Source organism: Copadichromis virginalis, linkage group LG2 (genome assembly GCF_057382275.1).
Source record: "Copadichromis virginalis isolate Kocher_CV1m ecotype Utaka linkage group LG2, C_Virginalis_male_GT1.1, whole genome shotgun sequence".
NCBI classification, from domain to species: Eukaryota; Metazoa; Chordata; class Actinopteri; order Cichliformes; family Cichlidae; genus Copadichromis; species Copadichromis virginalis.
The window spans coordinates 37,457,843-37,474,968 of record NC_140619.1 but is presented as its reverse complement, the minus strand read 5'-3'; the positions used below and the strand labels follow the sequence as shown (position 1 = coordinate 37,474,968).

Below are 17,126 nucleotides of genomic sequence, written 5' to 3'. Positions count from 1 at the left end.
ACACTGTAACCTGAGTGGATTTCTTAGTTTCTCACCTGCTTATTACGTTGTTAAAAGATATTTCAAAATGATAACTTCTGCAGGCATTAAAGCCTTTTCACTGTGAGTAAAATGTATAGCTTGTGTTTTAGTATATTACTGACCCACTGAGTTTTGTCAGGTTTATGCTGTGCACTCCATGGCTGTCACTCTCCTTAAAATTGGGGCCGTTTGCAGTCTTTTCATGGTTTTGGCTTCTTTGCATCTCCGGCCGCTAGGGGGCAGACCTGTCTACGGCTGAGGTCTATTGAAGGGGCGACTTTAAGAACTGCTTCCGGCCTCCTTCTTCCTCTTTCCCTCTGCATCGGGTTGCAGCCATGGTATGCTACCATTACACCTAAAACAAATCTATCTCAATCCTGCCGATTAAAGTACAATTTCTGTATTTGATACACCCGGTCATGTTGATAATGTTACAATGTGCGTAACGATGGCGGTATTGGCCATCTTTGGTATATTTAACGCTGTTATATTGATGGATGCTATCTTAGTGGCGAAACGCCACTGTTGGTTTTTCTACTCCAACCGGCCTTTCTGTCAGAAGCGAAAAACTAAACAAGCGAAACATCACAATCAATTAACAGCTACGTCAAAACGTGTTTTGCTTTGTAAAAAGTATTGGAGCATCACTTGTTTACGCTGTTTTCATTAAAATAGCGATGCTAACGTGTTAGCTTGCCCCAACACTGCCGGCCACAGTTTAAATGATAAACTCGGTGCTTCTGTGTATTAAGTCAATTTCGAAAATGATTGAACAAAACTCTTTGATAGCTGTGCACTTGATTTTTCACAAGTGTTGTGAGTTTTATGGCTTGGGCCTGTTGGACGTGGCTAGCTAGTCCGCGTTGTGGTATTTTGTGTATACTGCACGTCTGCTCAAATGTTATTCTCTGTGTTGTGCAGGTGAACGTCCCGAAAACCCGCAGGACCTTCTGCAAGAAGTGCAAGAAGCACCAGCCCCACAAAGTTACCCAGTACAAGAAGGGGAAGGATTCTCTTTATGTACAGGGTAAATATGTTTGTCCTGTATTTAAGGGATGCACTGGTGTCTAAAGTCAAAAAAAGTGTCTGTATATAAAACACTGACCTGTGATCTGTCAAAAACATCTTTTTTAAGTGATATCAAGTCACTATGAGCCAGGAAGAACGTTCCTGTCGCAAAATACAAGCAGTTAAAAGTTTATTTTTCAGTAGATTTGATCAAGATTTTAGAGCAAATTGCACCAAATTTAACAGCATTTCCATAAATATATTTTAAGTAGCCAAAAAAGACTGGATTGGGGCAGGGATAGCTCAGTAGGTAGAGTGGTTGCCCCATGATCGGAAGGTCGGGGGTTCAATTCCCCTTAACAGCTACCCTGAGGTACCCCTGAGCAAGGTACCGTCCCTACACACTGCTCCCCGGGCGCCCAATGGCTGCCCACTGCTTCACTGAGTGAATGGGTTAAATGCAGAGAGCAATTTCCCCACGGGGCTCAATAAAGTACAATAATGTACACACTTTCTTCTTCTTCTTCTTGATGACGTGGATGGATTCTTGTAAAACAGGTCATTTCTTTATTTTATATATAACTCAGTAAATTCTGCTTACTACATCTACTAATACAAACAAAGATATACACAAAGTCACACGAGCATCAGCAGTAAATTTTTAGCACGACACTGGCCTCATCTATGGCATTATCTGATTATTTGTCGTCACATATTTTGATAAATCAATAGATTAGTGTCTTAGCACTTAATATATCTACAATCTTTTTCCTATCACAGAAGGGAAATTGTAAGATGTCTGCAAATATGGGCCAATATTTTGTTTTGAACCCATAATGCATCAGTGCATCCTTGCTTTATTTTATTAATTGTTCAAGTATGTGTTGACTACTAAATGTTTTTCAGGTAAGAGGAGATACGACAGAAAGCAGAGTGGGTATGGCGGTCAGTCTAAGCCGATTTTCCGAAAAAAGGTAACCATGGCTTTCTCATTCAGTGCTGTAATAAAAGTATGTCCTTTTCCAGATTTATATTTTTCTGCTAATTTTGTCACACTTTAAAGTTTGAGATCATCATCATACTAATTGTTTATATTATAAAAAAATAACCTAAGTAAATAGAAAGCACAGTTTTTACTTTGCCCTGTGTGAAATCATGATTTAAGTGTAATTAGCCACATTTTTTGGGTAGTTGAGTAAAATTTCAATAGCCTCTCCCAGGCCTGAATACTGCCATATCTGTTGATATGAAGAAGTCACTTACTTCAATGTGTTGTACAGGTTTTAAGTTTTTAAAAAATATCAAAAAGCGGCACATCACGCCACAATCTAAAGGAATTAAGAAACGATGACAAACAAGACATTGATGTTATTAGTATGAAAAGGGTTGCAATGCTGTTCTCTGGCTTTGGAAACATGGAGAGAGCCATGGTCCACAAATGGAGAAAACTTGTGGGCAGTAACGAACCTTCTCAGGAGTGACTAGCCTATCCAAATTACTCTTAACAGCACATCTATGGCTCATCTCGGAGGTCGCAAAAGATCTAAAAAACTTGCCTCAGTTAAGATCAGAGTTCATGATTCAACAGTGGGGAGAGAGTTGGCAAAAATGGCGTCCATGGGAGAGTTTCAAGGTGCAAACCATTACTGACCAAATAGTTTCACTTTCGCCCACCCTCCCCCTCCAAGACAGAAATATTCTGTGGACTGTCGAGAAGAGTTGAAATTTCTGGAAAATGTAAGTAGTGTTACATCTGGCACAAAACTAAAAGCATTTGATAAAATATACCAATCGAACATGGTGGCAGACGTGTGATGGTCAGAGGCTGTTTTGCCGCTCTGATTGATGGATCTATGACTTCTGCTCTCTGCCAGAAAATCCTAAAGTGTCCAGCCATCTGTTTGTGCTTTTATCTGCAAGTGCCCTCGGGTTATGCTGCAGGACTGATCCAAAACGCAACAGCAAGCCCTACTCAGATTATCTTTATCTAGTGTTAAAATGCTAAGGTGTGACAAATTCACAGGAAAAATGATCATGAAAAGGGTAAATACTATCTCACAGCATTGTACTGTTGGATTGATCGTGTTGAGATATATGTGAGGGGAAATGACACTCACTGAAATACTGTCAAACAGGCTAAGACTACAAAGAAGATCGTGTTGAGGCTCGAGTGTGTGGAGCCCAACTGCAGATCCAAGAGAATGCTGGCCATCAAGAGATGTAAGCACTTCGAGTTGGGTGGTGACAAGAAGAGAAAGGTAAGACTCACATATGTCCCTGGTATTGTAAAGATTGAAGTTAACTATTCTTTACAACATATTCTTTATATTAACTTTATTTCAGTAGTACTTTTCATAGTGGGTTTAATCTCGGCTAAAGCTACAGTTTGGTGTCAGAATCATCCCACAGAAATCTGTCATTAAAAATATTCTGACTTCTTATATTTGTAGGTAATTATTTTGTTACACATTTAATAACCTCATGTTCATAACCCACTATTAGTTTTTCATGCGACATATTGACATCTTTTATGTTAATTATGATAAATTATGGAACCAACACGGTGACAGCTATAAAAATGCACATTTTGCATATCAGCTGTTTTTTCACTTAAACATGGATTTCCTGTTTGGAAAAAATAGTTTGCATAAAGCTGTTGTTACACATGCACACTAGCTTTGCACGCTAAAGATGGATATTGCAAGATATTCAAAGAAGGTGCACGAGAATGCAAACGTTGGATGCAGTTTGATCGGATATGTAATTATCTTGAGCCTATTCGCTCTCTAGTCGTCCCATTTCCTGTCAGAATTATTTGTTCTGGCAATTGTTTAATTCTTCAGATGTACATATAAAAATATGAATTTTAGAGTATTTGTCGGCGCTTCTGCCTAGGCAACACTCTTCAAGAGGTGGAAAAATACCCCAACAGTTTTTTCCAGTAGTGTGAAAGCGTCTGACACGAGCTCTGTGTGTTAGACGAGGGAAAGGGCCAACCCTGACCATGTCCGACTCGATTCTGCCCACCCTTTTCTGATGTAATTAGTGAGAAACCGCTTTTGAAATTGAGTTGTGAAAGAGGCATGCGTCTGCATGTATGAACGCATTTCACACGCTATAGCACCAGAATTGCATTAGGAAATGTTTGTTTGCTACACTTGATAAATGTGCAGCCCAGCTTGGATTTTAACTGGAGCATATTTCGCTTTCAGTGACAGATTGTTTTTCTTTTTGTTGTCGTTTTTTGTGGTTAGTGGTAAATTGTATTTGTTTTGATGAGATGGTGACTCAGGGCTGGCTGTTGATTTATTGTGGTGGTTAAAATACGATGCATGAGTTGATCTCAATATATATACTGTCAATACAGTTATTAGTTTTTATTTATTTTTACAAGGTTTGCTGTTGAGCTTGTCGTCTTTGTTTTTTCTTCCTTCAATAGAAGCTCTAATACATGATTCTCAAATTCATGATTGGCTACCTTTTATTTCAATTTCAAATCTGACATCTGACCCACGTTAAACTCATGGACTGAACATACACACACCCACAATGGACAACTGTACCCTCAAACACACAATAATAACATGGACTGAACCACCACTCACAACCACTAGCACTTTATATAGCCTCTGTAGAAACTATCTACACCCTCACTTATCTTAACTGCACTACTGTATAGCTCTGTGTAAATAATCATTCTGTACATTCGATAATCTTTAATCCTACAACTGTTTACAACTTGCATAGTTCCCATTTCTGTATAGCTGTATATCCCAGATTCTGTAAAGTTATTTATTTCATATTCTGTATAGTTTTTCATATTTATATCCTGTTCATATCCTGTACATAGCTTGTACTCACTACAGCCTGTACATACTTAGTTATAGAATATTCACAACATACTTCATACCGTGTACATTATAACATACCATAATAGACCCATTTCTGTAGTATACTTACATATCTATACTATTGCTAATATATATTGTAATATATCTATATCACTAAAGCACTTCTGGATGGATGCAAACTGCATTTCGTTGCACTGTACCTGTGCATGTGCAATGACAATAAAGTTGAATTCTATTCTATTCTAATTCTAAATCACAACAACAGTTGCCTCAAGGTGATTTGGCTCCTGTGTCCCCCCATAACTCAGTATTCATGTGTTGGGTTACCTCATTAATCAGACTTTACTCTATTTAAAAGCTTCTGTCTTCCTCATCAACAGCACAAAAGTTAAGTCCTATCCACTCTGTATGCATATGTGGCAGGACTTTACAACAGGCTGGTAAAGCTGATGAATGTGAAGATACTGGGTTTTATTTAGTCTTATTCAACTACAGTACAAAAGTCAGAATTTAATTATAAATTCATGGCAGTCACCACTGTAAAGTAATGCAAATATAAGTTGCACATTCTCACAAATGTTTCCCTCTGTTTTCTTACAGGGCCAGGTCATCCAGTTCTAAACTGTGGTCCAGTCATATGGATGAAGTTGTCACTATTTTCAATAAATGGATCCAAACATACTTTTGAGTGTTTGAGTTGAATCTTTTTTTTCCTTGTACAAAAATTCAAGCTTTGTCTCTTATGGTAATTTAACCTTTCAGTAGTCTAGACAGTTAACAGCAAGTGTTTAATTTATTGGATATAAATGGGATGAAGTGTGATCCATTTCCAGGCAGCTTTAATTTTAATTCACTAAGATTTACACAAGATAAACACCTAAAACTTATTCAGCTTCATTTTTTCCCAGACAATTGAGATATTGTACACGTCTCGGGTGCGTTTAACCACCTGAGGACTACAAAATGGTGTGCTTTCGTCTGACAAATGTACCCTGCCAGTTCAGCTTGTGAAGCCTTGTGAAATCGCTGCTGATGGGAGTGACAGTCAACAGAGCTGTGCCTGAAGGGTTGACAGATACAATTATTTTGCTCTGCTGAGTCTGAACTCCCATCTCCTTGTACTGAGGCAGGATCTGTGTGACGTTGCACTGCGGGCCACAGATCTTCCAACCGGGGGCAGCCCCAATGTTGAACCCTCGAGGACCACCTGTCTCCAGTTTGTTCAGCACAGCAACAGCCAGGCGGTTCTTCGACAGCGGCCTCTCCCACACTTCAAAATTGTTCCCCTGTAGAAAAAGGGGAAGTCTTACTGGTTTATACCTTCATCTGCCATTACCCACACTGATCATTTGTAATTAATGCTATAAAGAGCCTGTCAGGCTGATCACAAACCATGTAGCATTTCTAAACAGCAACGACAGGCTACCATAAATACTCTGAGCTGCCATTGCAGAAGGAGTTCGTACTGAGTCACACACCCACCTTGGCAGTGCGATATCCCTGCTTGCCCATTGAATCTTGGCTGATGTCTATGATGCGTTTGTTCTGCAGGAGCTCCTTGGAGCGAGGACAAATGTCTCTGAGATCATTGGACATGAGCAGAGGAGATGCCATGATGGCCCATAACGCCATCTGAGACTCCTGCTGGTCGTGACTCAGGCCAAAGTTCCCAATTACAAGCTAGAGAAATAAATTCAATATGTAAATTCATAAGCAAATCAGGCTTATGCTACAGTGTGTCCACAACCTACAAAAATGTCTAAATACAATAGTAAGTATGAGGAGATTTAGATTAGCATTAGATAAAAAGAAAAAAAATAAGCAGGTTCATGATAGTAAAACCACTCATGTCCAAGGCCTTCAGTAGAACAAAGTACCATATCGGGGTCATTCCAGCCTCCGGGTCCAGCTGCAGGGACGATGATGTCCTGATGAGCGGCAGTCCAGTCCAAGATGGATTTGACGGAGCTCCACGAGTCGAACACGTCATCAAAGTTGCGCCAGTGATTACAAGTCTCACGGATAGCTGTGTAGTTGGGCTGGAAGCACAGAAATGCTCTTTATTTTGAGTATACTTCATTATTTTTGCAGCATCTTCTACAAAAAACCAAGTTAACCATTAAAACAAGTTCTCACCTGTTTTAAAGGCCACTCGTACAACGGCCACTCACAAGAGTACAGGATAGGCCGTCCAGTGTTGTTCAGTGCTTTTGACATGTTTGTGTAGCCTTAAACAGAGCAAACATTTAGTAGTTAACCCTTTAAACACCTTAACTGGTAAATAAAATGATGTTTAGGAAAGAAATTTGACCTCCTGTATAGATGGAGAGTACATGTCCACATTGTTTGTTTGCGCGTATATTTTTATATATATTTTATATGTATTTTTGTAAGCAGCTGGATAGCGTAGTGATAAGACTACACGCCTTTAGAGTTGGAGACGCAAGTTCGACTCCCGCCTGGAGCGTATGTATCCAGCTACACACCTCATGCTAACCAAGCCTACAGCAGAAAGAAACAAAAACATAGAGAGATGAAAAGAGCTTACATGAAACAACTAGAAGTGTTCGGAAGAAGACTGCTTTCACAGGTACAACACACATGCTACGGCAAGGGGGAGCCAGGATGCCAGGTCAGGGGGGGAGATATCATCACCCGAGATTGGGTACCAAGTGGGAAGGATCATTAAGAGGAAGATTGTAGCTAATCCAGCCCCATATCAACAGGCCAAATATGGCCTGAACGGTCACGAGGTCAAAATGGGAGATGCCCCCAAGAATGGCAGAGGGTTTTTTTGTACGTTCATATATGTGTCTGTATGTGTATTTATACGGTGCCTGTTGTTCACCTTTGTGGCACTGCCAATCAGAAATAGAAACTCACCCTCTCCCAGCAAAGCCCGATTCATGAAGCAACCATCAAATTTGAGCAGATCAACATCCCAGTCAGCAAAAGTCTGAGCATCTTTCTCGTAGTAACCAAGGCTCCCAGGATATCCAGCACAGGTTTTGTCCCCCACATCTGCGTAGATACCCAGCTTCAGGCCATTAGAGTGGATCTTAAAGCATAAAAAAATATCAAAGATTTGTTGATTCATCTCAGTGAATGACAAATACCAGTGACATCCATTTTCTTTCACTTGTCCAATTCAAGGTCATATGGGTGCTGGAGCCCATCCGAGCAACCATGCCACTGTGCCTGTGCACGCTGGAAAAAGCTTGTACCATATCCCTTTAAGGGTTAAATAGTAAATTTTGCCCTAAGGATACTTAGGAGTACCGGGCTGTGGTCGACTCCTTTGTCACGTGGTGTGAGCAGAATCATCTGCAGCTCAACGTGGCAAAGACCAAGGAACTGATCGTGGACTTCAGGAAGACCAGGAAACACTTGACCCCTGTTTCAATCCAGGGGGTCAGTGTTGACATTGTGGAGGACTATAAATACCTTGGAGTACACATTGACAATAAACTGGACTGGGCTACAAACACCACAGCACTTTACAGGAAGGGCCAGAGTCGTCTCTATTTTTTGAGGCGACTGAGGTCCTTCAACATCTGCCAGAAAATGCTGAGGATTTTCTATGAGTCTGTGGTGGCCAGTGCGATCCTCTATGCTGTTGCATGCTGGGGGAGCAGGCTGAGGGTCGCAGATGCCAACAGACTTAATAAACTGATCCGTAAGGCCAGCAATGTTGTGGGGATGGAGCTGGACTCCCTCAAGGTGGTGTCGGAGAGGCGGATGCTGTCCAAGATAAAGACAATGTTGGATAACACCTCCCACCCACTCCATGACATGTTGGTCAGTCACAGGAGCTCGTTCAGTGAGAGACTGAGATTACCCATGATGCACCACTGAACGACACAGGAAATCATTCCTGCCTGTGGCCATCTCCCTGTACAACGCATCCACTTAACACACTGTTTGCTGCTACAGCTACACATGTTTCTTTTCCAAATATTTATTTATAAGTGACTGATGTATGTATGTATGTATATATATGTATATATTGTACTATTCTTAGTTAGTGTATTGTCTGTCTTGTCTTAATGTTGGTTTAAAATGGAGCACTGTAACAAAAAATAATTTCCCCCAGGGATCAATAAAGTATTCTGATTCTGATTCTGATTAGACATACAGACTGGAGTAGCCAGGGATCGAACCACTAGATGACCTGCTCTATCTCCTGAGCCACAGCTGCACAGGCAAATTGCTAAAAAAGATGAACCCCCCAAAAAGCAAACAGATCATCCCAAGGGTCTACTTTACTCAAAAAAACAAACAAACCACTGATTCTGCTTAAAGCATAAACTTTCTGAGCAGGCAGTATGTTTCTTCCAGTAGGTGGCAATGTTGCACAGCTCTAAACGTGATTCTTTTAATACAGAACTCAAGGTTGCCTTAGTGGGCCTAAATATATTCCTTTCCTGCTAAACAATATATTTTTAGCAATCTTTATACGTGAAGCCTTATACATCGAAATGCGCCTGGCATCATGGCTTCCAGCTCCTTTCTATTGTGAGTCTCCTGCGAAGAGAGTCAACGGCAGCACTTTCCTATCCAACACAATATGTGCTTGCACATCTTCCCTGGCTCCAGGTGCTATACTGGAAGGTAATTTGACAACAGATTCCACATCTGCTCCTTTCCTATTCATTATGTAAATACCTGCAGGTCAGCTTGAATGGGTATATGATGAATATGTAATCACTTATTTCTAGAGATATTCAACCAGGGCTACAAGAACTTTTTAACATCTGAAATTTTAGACACGTTGTACTGACATGATAATACTGCATACCATAAAATCACAGCGGCATGTTGAACATAAAGTGGGTTTATCATTCTTTGAACTGTGTATATTATTCAAACTGCTGCCCCAAAGCTGGAAGCTACAATAAACGCAGTCACGTCCTCTCACATGGTCTCATTTTGCTTCTCCCAGCTAGTAAAGTATTTCTCACTTTCACCGAGTCTCTCTGAAGCTCTTTCTGTTTGATGTCCATAGAGGAATTATGGCATTAATACTATATTCACATCCAGACTTTTCATTCCTCTTCCATAACTAATACTCACATAGTCGGCCAGTTTCTTGATGCCTCCTGGGAATCGTTTGGGGTCTGCCTGCAGGCGGCCCTGGGCATCACGCTGGTGGGAGGGCCAACAGTCATCGATGCAGACGTACTCGTAACCGGCCTCTTTCCAGCCCTCCTTCACCATCACATCTGCCATCTGCATGTACAGATGCTCACTGCCAAGGCAACAGGAGGAGACAGGCGGGGTTAATATTAGCCGTTAGAAGCCAGTGTACAATGTGTAATGGATATATGGCACACACCAATATTTAGAGATGAAGGAGATATTATAACAGTGAACAAAAGGTTTGCTCAGAGGTGAATAACATTACGTTTTGTGAGGAAAAATATGCCAGGCACAAAAATGGAGGCATTAGTGAGGTTGAAAGCAAAACCACGTTTACGTTATCTTTAATTCAAGAAAATATATATGTTAGATATGTTAACCTGTAATTATGACTTAACATATCATCATTATGAGAAAACCCTGAATGAACCCTGCGGTAGTGTTGTGCGAAACTGCAAATTTTGGTATCAATGCCATACCAAGTAAATACAAGGCCAATATTACGGATACCAAAAACAATACTAATGTTTTTCACATATAACGGCATCTTATGTAGGGGACAGCAGTGTGTCATTAGTACTGATCCAGTATCAGTGTAGGTATCGATATTGGCTTGATCTGCCCACTTCTACCCTGCACCATCAAGTACACCCGGGCCTAAAACAGACCTACTGTGATCACTTCCAGCTCCTCCAGAGCAGCTTTGAATGATTTTGATTACAAAATAATGCTTACTTATCCTCTATTGAGCCAGGTTGCTTACACTGACCAATTTATTATTGCTCAGTATATGTACGTGAAACTTTGGCTATTTTAAACGAGTTTTCTCATTTTTAAAGCCTTGTTTTATATGTGCATCATTTCCCCCCAACCAATCTGGACCTCACATATTTCTCCACTAGACTTTAACAATAAATGACTTTTATGTTACAGCTGTTGCAAATTTTGCTTCCACAATACACAGTACTTGCTGACACCAATATCTCACACATCAACGTCCCCCAATGCCTGAATCCAGAGAACAAAGAAAGGCGAACTTAATCAGCTGTCAACGACTATTTCAATCACGTGATCCTGCTCTTATTCTTATGACAGCCCCTCATAACGAGTTCCTCCGTACTTGTATAAAAATACCACACTTTCAAGGCAGATTAAACATATAATGAATGGTGAAGGCGTACTTACTAGTTGTCACAAGAAATGTCTTTCCTCTTTAATAATACCTGATTACCTGGCTAAATGCAAATGCCACTTCCTGTAATCAATGGTGAATTCTTTTAGGTGAGGTTTTTAAATGTGTTTCAGTGATATGTTCAGTTTTAACAGAGTATGTAGGCTTGTGCTTTGATTTAACGTACATACACGTCAGGATAACCGGATCACTTCTTACCTGATGCAGTTATTTGGGTCCGTGTCACAGTCGATGTTACACATGAACCTCTCCCAGTGCAGCCAGCCCATGGTGGGTTTCAGCGCCAGACCATTGTCCAGCGCCTCAGCAGCAGGACTCATTAAGCTGATAATTACGAGAAGACAGGCAGCTCTGCTCATTTTAGATTTTCAGCTCGACAATAGTTGTGCAGTGACCGGCAACAAACGACTGTAGTTCTTTCACTATTCATTTCCTAGTGCCAAAGCCAGCCAGCCCGCCTCCCGTGGATGAGTGACACAAAGCTGGACCAATTGAATTAAAATGCGTCTGTTACCGTCCAATGACGTTGCTGGAAACCAGGAAGCGCCGGGATTTAACCTAAAACTCAGGTGAAAAACATGAAAAGTCAGGTGACACCACGAGGCAGGTGATGGTCTTGTGATTCACCCGAATACAAAAACATCGCCGCAACCACGTGATTAATTTCACACCTAATCTGGTAGATGGGGAAATAGTAAAGTTGATGCACATTTATAAGACTAAATTGGGTATGAAAACACTCTATTGTAGTAATTTTCCACCCTAACACTGTTTACACCGCTTTTGTCTCCAACAAAAGCTTTTAAAAATAAGCTTCCATCTCTCATTTAAAATGCCTGTCTGAGTCCCGCATTAAAGTATGCATTGCGTAGGACAGAATTTCAGTTTCCATCAGTATGCTTTAACAGAGATAAATGCATGTGGGTAATTTAATGTAGTAGAGCACATTGCCATTTTTAAAAATCGCAGTTAACTCCTATCATCATTACTGTCCTGCATGGAAAGAATTTTTTTATTTAAAGTTTTATTACTTTGAGGTTGATAGTTTTCAGTCCACTTAAGATCGAGTGGATTTGATCCTTAAAGAAGCATATTCGAGTAAATTACCTTGTAGCATCAGGTACACCTGTGCACATTGCAGTGGGAATAAGTAGTAAGTGAATGAGTATTAACCCCCAGAGTGAAAGTATCCACTGCTTTGACTCCACCATGTCAAAACAGTGGTGCTGCATCTAAGTAGAAGCAACCCTCCAGAGATATAGCATGTTTTCTCCTTTGCATCTTTTTGGAGAAGGAGTTATACCGAGGCCAAAGGATTCCTCCAAAGCTTTGCAAGAATACTTAAAGACCAAAAAGCATCAAGGAGTGCTCACTGCCAACAGAGCTCAGTCCCACTGAACCATTATAGGGTTACCTGAAGACTAAAAAATTATTATAGGAACACCGGGCTTTTCGGTAACATTATGTTATCCATGTCAGCTCACTGTACACTATACAAAGACATTATTTTTTACCTAGATAGGATTTTCAGAACACAATAACAGTGTGTTCTAAATTTGAAGCTGATGAAAAAGAGAAGTATATTTCAAAGTGATCTCAGACTTTTGGACCTCATTGTCAACTCCTGAGAGAAACAGCCTTAATTTCAGACTTTAATTTCTTCTGGTGTCATCCTAAATAGCTTATTTAGTTTAATGATTCAAGTAGCTGTCTTAACTTAATTGTCAGTTAAAACAATCTAATCATCTAATTTGATAAAAGAATTTCACTGGATAGTGATCAAAATTAGTTGCTATGTAAACCTTGGAGGTCTAGTTCAGGTAACTCAGTCTTTCAGGTCTTCCTACATACATACACTTTTCTTTTCTTTTTTTAATTTTTTTTTATTTGGGAAGTAAAGGGTAAGTAGATTAATCTAGGGAACCATCACCCTGTGCCCAAACTAAAGCCATGTTTTAATATAGGAGGTACTCAAATGTAAATGAAAACCCTTCACCTGATACTTGCATTTTCTTTCCATCAGACACTAAGAACAAAAGAAGAAAAGGACCAATTTACCCTGAGGAGCCCGCCTAATCAAAAATGCCTCGCACAGCATCAGCAATAACGCAGACTTTGTACATATTGATGTTGCTTCAAACTGTGTATTAGCTATGGATGCGAGACACTAATTTGTCTGCCGCTGACACAAAATGAATTACAGATAGCTTTCTTAATTTAGAGGTAAACGGACACCCTGGTGCAGAATTAATAATCCTGGATGTTTTTATTTGTGAAATCGTCTCACACACGCAGAGACAGCGATGAGTCTTGCATTAAATGTGCTACTTTGCTCTTTTGGAGAAATTTAAGGGACAGCTGCTACTGGTTTATTTGGCTGTCAGATCAGTTGTTTTGGGGTAGTTGCAAAGGAGAGGTGACATAATTTGAATCAGCAGACTGCCTGTGTAAAACCCCCCTGTGATCCTGCTGCTGACACTCCGTCTTTGTTGCTCATGACTCCTTGCATTCTGATATTGAGAGGAGTCAAAACAAATGACGCATCCCTGAGTTGGCACGCACCCAGATTATGACAATAATATCACCCCCCTGCTCCCCCCTCCACCGGTGGGTGCATGTAAAAAGGGAGCATTAATGAACACAAAACATGACCTTTCAGCAAAATGTCAAGGGTGCCCATTTCAACCCTAAACATTATCAGAGGCTTCACCCTGGGACAGGCCTGATACAAACAATTTGTCACATGCTATAGTTCATATCAGAGCCAGTGAGCAAAGGCGTTGGGGCTCTAAATGTCAGATTTCAATTTGACTCCCCTCCCAGCTGATGGATGGGCCAATCCAGCTCATCTGAATACACAGTTTTCTTCTTGTAAAAATGGGATGTCGCCCCCGGTTGTGATGGAAACCATTGTTTTTTCACAGGAGCGCATAAAAGAGGAGCATGCCTCTGTCTTTACAGTGGTTAATGGAGGTTGTTGACATATGGGCAGCCCGTGCTTGCTGTCTGGTATATATGGCTCCCCGGAGCTTTGACACCAATCCATCATGTTTCTTTCTTCCCCACTGTCATATAATTGAAATGACTGTCATGGCTGACTTATGTTGGCAACTTTGTTATGAAGTGTAGGGTGATAAAATAAAAGGCAAAGCTGTGTTACGGTGTGCCTCCTCACCACTGAGCTTCATTACTGTATTGATCTCTATGGGGACAGGTAGCAGTGCAAGTAAATGCCATCAGAAAGTTGTGCTTCCTTAAATACGACGACTAACACTCTATGGCTCACATATCCTCACTGGGGAATCATCTGTTGTTGTGTAATTAGGTGCTTAAGTTGTTTATGCCAGTGTCACAAGGGAAAGAGCCTACATGTGCTGATGTGGCTACTTTAATTAGGTCCTTGTTGGACGGGGTGTGTCTGAAACGGTCTCTGGTAATAACCTTTAGGGGCAAACTCATGACCCGTAAATGAGTCAATGTATTGAGTGCATTTTTCAGCTTGGTTATGTTAGTTAAATTCAAATCACTTGTGCAAACGTTTTTGTTAATGAAGTAAAGATTATATTAAGTGTAAAACCCAGCGTGTTTAATGATCAGAGGATTTATTTTGGTTTTTTGTTGTTTGTAGAGCTGCTTTCATTCGGAGCTCTCATGGCGTGTGACAAGTTCAATTCAATTCAATTTTATTTATATAGCGCCAAATCACAACAAAAGTCGCCTCAAGGCGCTTCATAGATACAGAGGAAAACCCAACAATCATATGACCCCCTGTGAGCAAGCACTTTGGCGACAGTGGGAAGGAAAAACTCCCTTTTCACAGGAAGAAACCTCCGGCAGAACCAGGCTCAGGGAGGGGCGGGGCCATCTGCTGCGGCCGGTTGGGGTGAGAGAAGGAAGACAGGATAAAGACATGCTGTGGAAGAGAGACAGAGGTTAATAACAGATATGATTCAATGCAGAGAGGTCTGTTAATACATAGTGAGTGAGAAAGGTGACTGGAAAGGAAAAACGCAATGCATCATGGGAATCCCCGGCAGCCTACGTCTATTGCAGCATAACTAAGGGAGGATTCAGGGTCACCTGGTCCAGCCCTAACTATATGCAAGTAGTCTATGTTACCTAGACTTGATGGAAAACCCATATTTTATTAATCAAACACATATAAAAATAGCTTAAAAATGGATTTAATACCCCACAGAGATTAAGTTGTTAGTTAAGCGTTTTGTCAGATGATCTTCCATTTGGACCTTTGCAGAGCAGAGATGCCCAGACCTCTGTCTCCTGGGCCAGCTCTTCCAGGAGGACACCAAGGCATTTGCATGTCATCTGCAAGATTTAATCTCTCTGGGGTGTCCTGCTTCTATCCTAGGGCTTTCTTCTGGTGGGAGATGCCACCTCATAGTTGGTGCTGGGAAGACATCCTGATCAGATGCTTCTGTTTTTACCACAAGTTTAAGCTGTTTTCATAACAGCTCATTATGACTGAGAATTAGATGGTTAGGAAAATCTGTTCTCACATTATGTATCTGTTCATTTTGATGTTATTTGCTATTTCTGCATCACTGTTTTCTTTGGCACTTCGATTTTCTCTCCCTGTTAAATTTACCTCCGTTGTAGTTTCAATGTCACTGCTCTTGTCACACAATCCTTTGTCATACATTTTTGGAGCCAGTCAGCCTCCACTCCCTTTCCTTCAAATTCATTGAGATCTGTCACTCTCCCTTTCAGGCACTTTGTTGTGGAGCTCTTCTCCTCCCCATCTCCACCTCATCCGGGTTGCCCAGGGCATCTCATTCAAAGTCTCCATCAGCCATCTGCTGACTCTGTTCCACCAGTTTCTACACTCCAGGGGGTCTGTAACTATCCTGCCTTTATCTAGGATTTTACCCTATGATTGCTTCCCAATGTTTCAATTTCGCAATAAATTGTATTTTTCTTCCAAATGATTTCTCCTTATTGGAATAAAGCTGCCAGTTGAGGACCTATGAGCCATCTGTTTGTCAAACTAGACTCTTTGACGTAGTTGTCCTCTCACTAGCAGAGTGCTTCATATGTTTGGTTGAAATCTTCTGTTTTTGATTGGTTTTTGTGTTTTTTTGTATTTCCTGCCTTTATTTCTTCATCCAACTGAAGGAAAGCTCCTCTCCCCCATTTTAAGACTGCACATGGCTGATGGTGGAGACACTCAGCTAACTATAACTCTTTAATACTTTGTTAGTTTACAACCATACCACCCTGTGCATGCATGATCTCGGAAGCTTAGCAGGGTTGGGCTTGGTTAAAACGTGGATGGGCCTGGGAATACCATGTGTTCTAAGTTTCAGCTCAGGAGGTAGAGCAGGTCATCTACTACTATTTGGAGTTTGATGGGTCAATCCCTGGATTTCAAACATTTCTAACTAAAGAAAATTGGGGGATGTTGGCTATACTTTAATATTTAGTTATTTTTTTAAATTTAGGATATCTATAATTACCATGTGATTAGAAAGAATGAACCACTAAGTTGTATGGTTATCCAGCTGAATTGTAGATGATATCTTTAATTAGATTCTCAATATAATTCAGTAATTCAGTGCTTCATTATTACCATTATTACAAGTGAAAATGCAATTAGGAAGTCATTATGTCAGATATATATATATATATATATATATCTCCTGTATGGTTAAATCCACTCACTCAGTATGTTGTAGTCATGAGATGGCATCAGGAATATTTCATTTCCTTTTCCCATAAAGTCACAGATGTAAGCACTCAGAGCAAAGATGGATTTCTTGGTCCTTCAGGAATCGGATTAAATCTCTCTCAGCAAGGGACCATGTAACTGCATGTTCTGTATTCCAGCAGATTAAGATGTCTAGAGGAATGTGAAGCGATGACATGCATTCCTTAAATAGCTCATTACACAGTTTTTC

General features: G+C 40.5%; 2 protein-coding genes across 2 annotated transcripts; one reads left to right on the top strand and one right to left on the bottom strand.

The window, feature by feature from the left end:
* The first annotated feature begins 276 nt into the window (after positions 1–276).
* On the top strand, positions 277–5,561 carry rpl36a (ribosomal protein L36A). The gene is made up of 5 exons (XM_085433714.1): positions 277–359; positions 943–1,048; positions 1,936–2,003; positions 3,165–3,287; positions 5,481–5,561. Exons 1-5 carry the CDS (start codon positions 357–359, stop codon positions 5,499–5,501), a joined length of 321 nt encoding a protein of 106 aa, XP_085289840.1. The 5' UTR covers positions 277–356; the 3' UTR covers positions 5,502–5,561.
* On the bottom strand, positions 3,165–11,802 carry gla (galactosidase, alpha). The gene is made up of 7 exons (XM_085433690.1): positions 11,410–11,802; positions 9,954–10,128; positions 7,764–7,938; positions 7,017–7,108; positions 6,758–6,919; positions 6,363–6,560; positions 3,165–6,166 (listed from the first exon to the last, which is right to left on the bottom strand). The coding sequence occupies exons 1-7, from the start codon at positions 11,568–11,570 to the stop codon at positions 5,837–5,839; spliced, it is 1,293 nt and encodes a 430-aa protein (XP_085289816.1). The 5' UTR covers positions 11,571–11,802; the 3' UTR covers positions 3,165–5,836.
* Between the last annotated feature and the right edge of the window lie 5,324 nt (positions 11,803–17,126).